This window comes from Penaeus vannamei, chromosome 27 (assembly GCF_042767895.1).
Source record: "Penaeus vannamei isolate JL-2024 chromosome 27, ASM4276789v1, whole genome shotgun sequence".
NCBI classification, from domain to species: Eukaryota; Metazoa; Arthropoda; class Malacostraca; order Decapoda; family Penaeidae; genus Penaeus; species Penaeus vannamei.
In genome coordinates this window covers 34,226,355-34,233,854 of record NC_091575.1, presented here as the reverse complement: position 1 = coordinate 34,233,854, position 7,500 = coordinate 34,226,355, and the positions used below count along the sequence as shown (strand labels likewise).

Sequence of the window (7,500 nt, the reverse complement as noted above, 5' to 3'; positions counted from 1 at the left end):
TGACGAGGTTCTTACTCGTCGCCGATAACTATACAAAAAATAAAATAAAGTAAAAAGTTCGATTTCGTGTTGGTTTTTAGATATAAATTTGAATTTGATAATTGACTGACCGAGAGAAAAAATGATACACAAACTAAAGAGTTAAGGAAAAGGTTGTTTTTCTTTCGATAAACTCATTTTGTGTATGTTTTCCTCAGCCTTTTAATCAACATGATAAACAATATAACGTTTCTCATGCCAATCGGTCTTTCCTTTCTTTCTTTCTTTCTTTCTATCTATCATCATTTTTTTTTCGTCGTGCTCTCTGAAAAGAAATAGACCTTAAATCTATAAGTAATTTAACACACGCCCAGTGCAGGAATTTTTAACACATTCGGATACAAGATTGATTCAATTTCCTAATCAATAGTGTGACACAGTATCAATGAATAACACATTCCACATAATTTTCTTTTTCTTTTAGAACCACTAAGGTCTCTACAACTACTTTTTTTTAATCTCAAACTTTTCCTGAATTTCGATAATCAACTTTATACATATATCTTACATTGTCGATTAGGAATTTCCTTCGAGTAATCTATGAAAAAATTGAAGAAAAAAAAAAATCTAACTTTATTATTTGGTTGCAGAAATAGATTCACTCCATCAAAGCAATATCATATACAAAGCTTAAAGTCCTGGCATCAGCTTTGGTGAAGTAGCATTATCAGTGAAAATACCTAAGTCCATCTCTTTGAAACCAATAACATAATACTTACAAAATTGCAAGATTTACTACTGCAAACTCCAAATGATCAAACCTTTCGTAAAAATGCCCCTCGGAGCAATATGATAATAAATGAGAAAAATAATAATTGTATATAAAAAAGAAATGTCTCTAAACGGACACACGGTTCAAGTTGGCTAAATATTATAGACTCTACAGAATTAACAAGACATACAATACTGAATACACTCGAGAATACATTGGTTTATGAATAACAATCGAAGGAAATGATATCTGAGGAAATACTGCTGGCAAAAAAAAAAATATTTTGAAGTGAAATGTGACATCTGGTTAACATTTTTATCATTTTTTAGTCTATTTTTTATGAACGTTTTTGTAGGTGAATATTCTCTACAGAAAAAAGGTACTACTTAAAACTCTCCTGAGATATCATTCCAATATTAATGATATACATATTGACTAAGAAAATATATATGACAATTAGTTTTATTTCCGAAAGTGACCTGATATGATACATACCAATATTGAACCTTTTCCAACATAGCATTGGAAGAGCACTGGCTGGAAATCAACGTTGCTTCTAACTTCGATAAGTCTACAGCATAGTCACTGAACCGATGCAATCATGTTTTTGTTACAGAGCAATTTTGTTCGATACGTAAAACGACTTTCGTTCAGTAATTTTAATCATTCAAAACGGAAATTGTAACTATTGAAAACTTTTATTTGTTTCTGTTCAGGGAAGGTTTACGAATCTGCTTGTTGCCGAATCACTGATTTCTTTTTTTTTTCCAGATGATTCCCTTTTCGGACGCCCCAGCAATACCCGTGATGCCTCTGATTCGCATTTCCTCGTAACTTGGACAAAACATGACTCCTATGAAATTCAGTACCTTGCTGGCGTCACGGCTCCTCTGGTTTTTAAATCACTTCTTTCTGTTTCAGTTCCTTACGAGAGGCCAACAGGGAAAGGGGGTGACACGTGACCACCGGAAGAGCTTCGTGAACTAGACCTACGTGAGAGGGATAACACTTAACACTAAACGTTTGTCATGACACGCGGAGCCGCTGGTCTTTGGCGCGGGCCCTGTGTTCCTTGACGTCCTTGAGGCATTTGGATTACTTTGAGCTGGGTGGGTCTCTCACTCGCACACAACGACCACACGAGAACACGCACATGCTATGTACAGGCTAGAGATTCATACAGTACAGCTATATACAGCACCGGCATACCAGCCAAGATTGGTATGCCAACCTCGGCTGGATTTCGCACTCATAAATACCACCGGGCTTTTGGGGTCCCCCGCCTGCCGCTCTCCAGGAGGGACTTGAGGGGACGTCGCCACATCCTGACAGGTTCGTTTTGGACGTCTCAGGTCAGCCTAAGCTCCTCAGACTTCCGAGACCGTCGTCGTGACCACCATCGTGCGGTAGACGGTGTGAGTGACTGTCGGGGGCGCGTGGCACAGGTTGTTCGTGGCTGAAGGGGAACCCGTGACGGCTGTGGGAGTCAGATTGAGTTCTGTCGTGGCCTCGTTCTCCACGCCTGAGGACTCGAGGCTGAGGGACGACGTCAGCTCTGGAACGATGTTGTTGTGGGCTTCGTCGAGGACTTCGTGGCTGTAGAAGTCCACCCATTTCTGCAACGATTTCAGCATCTGTTTGACCTGGGATGAGTCTAAGGACTTCAGGACCTGGACTATTTCCTTTGGGTCCGCGGCTTTGGGCAGCTCAAGGGCTTTCGTGTATCCTGCCGCGGCTGGCGTTTCCGTGGCGGTTGGGAGGATCTTGGTGGTCGACTGGTGGTGCACGTCTCGGCGGTTGCGAGTGGACTGGAGGGACCGCAAAGTGACGGTGCGGAGAGAAGTGTGGAACTCCCCGGGTTCGGAGCCGCTGAGATACATGGTGAGGACTGTGGTTCGCACGTTACTCGGCGTGGGTTTGGAGGCGGATGTGCCGCGCGCGGGCTGCTGCCTCGGGTCGTCCAGGCGGCCGCTGCGACGCCGCGTAGACGTGGTCTCACGGTCCCTTCGTGCGCCGAACGGGCGGAACTTGACTTCTTCCTCGAAGTACTGGGATTCAGTCGCCGGTACGAATCTGGTGCTCGGCGCTCGGCTTCTTCTCTGTCCTCCGTTTGTTGTTCGACGATTCCCAGACGCTCTGGAGAAGGACTGGCGTCTCGTCGAGGCTTGGAACGGCTCGCTCTCGCGGTCGCTCGCGCTGGATTCGGTCGTCGCGATGCCGTTGTTGGTGACGCGGTCCTTGCGCTGGAACTTGCTGTAGCGCGTGTCCGTGGCGGCCCTTCCGGTGCCGCCGCCCGACGAGGAGCTGGCCACGCGGTCGCTCAGGGTGAAGCCTCGCAGCACGTTGAACTTGGGCGTGTCGTCAACGGGCTCCTCGTAGTCCACGTAGTCGTCTTGGAAGCTGCTGGTGCCACTGCTGCTGAATCTGTTGCTTCGGAAGGCCCCGCTTTGCTTCCTCCTGTCGCTCAAGCTGCTTGGAGCCAGACCAGAGGACGCGGCTGCCCCTGCGTCGTCGTGCTGCTGCAGGAGAGACGACAGGACGGACAGCATCTGGTTGCCATCCTGGTCAGCCCCGATGCCGCCGCCAACGAGACTAGAAATGTCCAGCTGCGAGAGGTCGAGGTTCGCCAGGTCGAGTCCCGTAGAGTCAAGGTCGAGCGTGGCGGTGGAGATCGGCTGATGGATGACCGAGGTCGGCCCAGGGGTCAGGTTGGCCAAGGTGAACTGGCCATTCAAGCCCCTGGTGCTGGTGGCCGTGACCGTGATGTGCACCGGCAGCGTCTGGACGATGGACGGCGTGAACACGGACGACTCGGTGAAGTACTCGGTTGCCGTGATGACCTGGAACAAATATGGATTTCGCTCGTTAGTTGAGGGTCGATCTGTTTATCTCTACACCCCACTTAGATATATTGATACTTGAATCCTCTAATGAGAACAGAGACTAATTCCAATAGTATTCATCAATATACGTCATAACAATGTCCTTTAAACCTTATTTCAACATGCATTTTTTTTTTGTTGAAAATAGGCATTAATCATTAAGCAATGCCCAAGTTGTTGGAACACATGCAACATATGTAAACCGAATAATGAGCCGATTATCGATACACAAAAGGAGAGAGAAAAATAGAAGAAAAACAACCACATCCCGACGCTTTCCCCGAATGTCTGTTTCTCATGCAAAGTCTGTGAAGGGTTGTGATAGCCACATCAAGATCACACTGCTACTTATCTGACAGTGTTGTCACATAAGCCATGAGTACTCGTTCAGTCGTCCAGGCGATGGGGGTTTGTGGGCAGTCGATGAGGGTCCAGTACCTGTCTTCTCATTAATAAAGGTGTTCAGAGGTGGTCCGGGTTCTCACCTGGTTTTATCTTCTACTAGTCTTGTAAATAGTCTGGTATTAGTGATGTCTATCTCATATTTGGTTTATTCTCTTCTCTACACGCTTATAGAACTTACCTACAACACGCTGGATACATTTTGTATAGATAAGTGTTTTGTGAGAAAGAAAAAAGATCCTTAGAGATGAAACTGTTTCGTCCTCAGTGTATTCAGTCTGTCTGGACGTCAATATCCCCTCTTCCTTGAATTCTCCTTTATATCTCTTCCTAATTTATCCACTCCTTGCCAATTATCGAAGCTGTCTTATCCTCCCCCTCGTCTCGTTTTCCCTTTCTACCTTCCTCCCATTCCTCGTCCCATTCCTTTTTTATTCTAAACACACACACCTTTACTCTACCTTTCTGAATTCTCTTCCCACGCACGGTGTTCTCATTAGAACCAAATTAGAAAACTTTCGAAGCGTGATTCCGTGTTTGATTCACATTTCAGAATATGCTCAGTGTAGTAGCATAACGCGCCCGTGTACCTATGCCATAAATTAATCTAATCAATATGATCACCTGGGAAGGAGCATTCGAGCACCGTATGTGTACTGTGTATTGAGTAATTTGTTCAAGGTAATACAAATGTTTCAAATTGTACTAACACGCATGTCCCTACAGTTCGTGCGTATTCACTGTGTACATGTAATGTTACTTACTGCACGGTAGATATAAGAAACTATAAATTATATAAAATCTATGTGTGAACAGAATAGCGGAAGAACTAGCATCTAAACGGAAATCGTACATACACTTTTCAAATAATACATACTTGTAAATATATACATATGTGTGTAGGTGTGTGCATATGTATGTATATATATATATATATATATATATATATATATATATATATATATATATATATATATATATATATATATATTTGTGTGTGTGTGTGTGTGTGTGTGTGTGTGTGTGTGTGTGTGTGTGTGTGTGTGTGTTTATATATGTGTGTGTGTGTGTGAGTGTTTATGGGTGTGTGCGTGAGACAGAGATACCAACAGAAAAGAGATGCACACAAACATAACAAACATACATCCAAAAGAGAAAACGTGTGTATATATTTGTCAGAGACTAATGTCTTCATTAACAAACTAAAAATCTACTCTATGAAATCTGAAACCATAACACCATAACTCATCCGGAGAACTTGAACAGCAGGGCTACAAGTGATACGTGTGTATGTGTATGTATGTATGACTGTTTTTGTATTATGTAAGTATTTTCGTATGTATCTGTATGTATTTTTGGATGTATGTTTGTATATATGTATGAAACATGGAACGATGCAGTACCACATTGATATGGTGCATGTATGTATTTTAAGTGTATGTATGTATGTATATATTTTGCACGAATGTATGTGTACACGTAAGCATGTATTTGTGTATGTATATATGCATTATTTTGTGTGTGTGTGTGTTATTTGTTTAAGTATTGTAATAATGGCGTTTATTTTAATGGTGCTCTAAAACAGATTTACAGTTTTGTAACTATAAATAGAATTCCGGGTATGTCAGTCATAAGCAGTTTTCCTTTTGATTTTGGTTCTATATCAAGTCATTCCTTTGTCGTTAATTCTCTGCTTTGGAGTCTTTGGTAATCCTTGAGCTCTCCTCCTCGAAAGGTCACCCTTGAACTTTGACCTCTCGTGACCTCGTTTTTTTTATGACCTGTCGTTTTCTGCTTTGAAGTGTCTAGTAATCTCCCTGTCTTTCCTCCTCTTCGAAAGGTCACCCTTCAACTGATTTATTTCTCGTGACCTCTTGTGACCTTTTTTATGACCTGTCGATTTCTACTTTGAAGTCCTTAGTAAGCTCCCTGTCTCTCCTCCTCGAAAAGGTCACCCTCGACCTTTTGACCTTTCGTGACCTATCATGACCCATATGACCTCACCTCCTCCGAAGATTCGCTGACGGTCGTTGTAATCTTCGAGCCTCGGAAGATGACCGGGATGACCTTGGTTTCGGTCGAGGTCAGCGTGGTGACGTAAGAGGTCGTCGAGGTCGTGAACTGGGTCGTCGGCTCCACTTCGACTACGAGGGTCGTGAGCGAGGTCGAAACCGAGGTCACAGTCGTCGTTGCAGGAGCCTGGGGTGAAGGGGAAAGAAAGAATCGATAAATGAAGGAAACAGAAAAATAATAGTAATGATGGTTATAATGATGATGATAGGGATAATAATGATAAAAGTAATGACGGTTATAATGATGATGATAGGGATAATAATGATAAAAGTAATGATGGTGATAATGATGATGATAGGGATAATAATGATAAAAGTAATGATGGTGATAATGATGATGATGATAGGGATAATAATGATAAAAGTAATGATGGTGATAATGATGATGATGATAGGGATAATAATGATAAAAGTAATGATGGTGATAATGATGATGATAGGGATAATAATGATAAAAGTAATGACGGTTATAATGATGATGATAGGTATAATAATGATAAAAGTAATGATGATAATGATGATGATGATAGGGATAATAATGATAAAAGTAATGATGGTGATAATGATGATGATGATAGGGATAATAATGATAAAAGTAATGATGATGATAATAATAGCAATAATGATAATGAGGATGATTATTAAGGTGACTGACGATGATAATGACAATGATAAGGTGAAAGAATTAAAAGAAGAAAATAAAATGATGATGATTGATAACGATAATGATTATAATGAAAATAATAGCAATGGTGATGATAATTGATGATAATAATGAAACGATGAGATAAAAGAATTCAGAAAAAATAGAATGATGGTGATTGATAATGATGATGTTGATGAAAATAATAGTAATAATTATAATCATGATGATTGCTTATAGCAGTGATGATGATTATGATTATGATAACAGTAATAATGATTTAATGAAGAGGATGAGAATAATAATGGTGATGATGATGATGATAATAATAATGAATATAATTATCATAATAATAATAATAATAATAACATCAACAACAATAATAAATACCTCGTGAGTTCAGGCCTATTAAACACAAAAAAACACATGATCTAACTAGAACATATTTCACATTTTCTCTTCATTATTTCACACAAACGAAAAAGACCACAAAAAGTCCCTTACCGAACCCAGAAGTGCCCTCAATTCGGGGTTAGAACCGGGAGACGAACCGCCAGGGATGGAACCGGATAGATACTGATACACCAGGAGGTTTGTGAGAAGGTCCTGGTTACTGCAAGAGCTGCTGCCGCCACTGCCGCCGCTTGCACCTGTGGGAGGAGGGGGGGCAGGTCGTCAGAATGGGATCAGAAGACGTGTAAAAAAGAAGGGGGAGTTGTAGTATTCTTATGGGATCAAAACGTGTAAAAA

The 7,500-nt window shown here is 41.5% G+C and overlaps 1 protein-coding gene across 1 annotated transcript in view; it reads right to left on the bottom strand.

Annotated features, from left to right (window-relative positions):
• Positions 1-1,447: 1,447 nt before the first annotated feature.
• Positions 1,448-7,500, bottom strand: part of LOC113828464 (mucin-22) — a 183,925-nt gene continuing 177,872 nt past the window's right edge. Inside the window, exons 2-4 of the mRNA XM_027381448.2 lie at positions 7,255-7,400; positions 6,040-6,234; positions 1,448-3,591 (exon numbers count right to left, since the gene is read on the bottom strand). Of these exons, the coding sequence (XP_027237249.2) occupies positions 2,119-3,591; positions 6,040-6,234; positions 7,255-7,400 (1,814 nt within the window). The 3' untranslated portion in view covers positions 1,448-2,118. The remainder of the gene's footprint in view (positions 3,592-6,039; positions 6,235-7,254; positions 7,401-7,500) is intronic.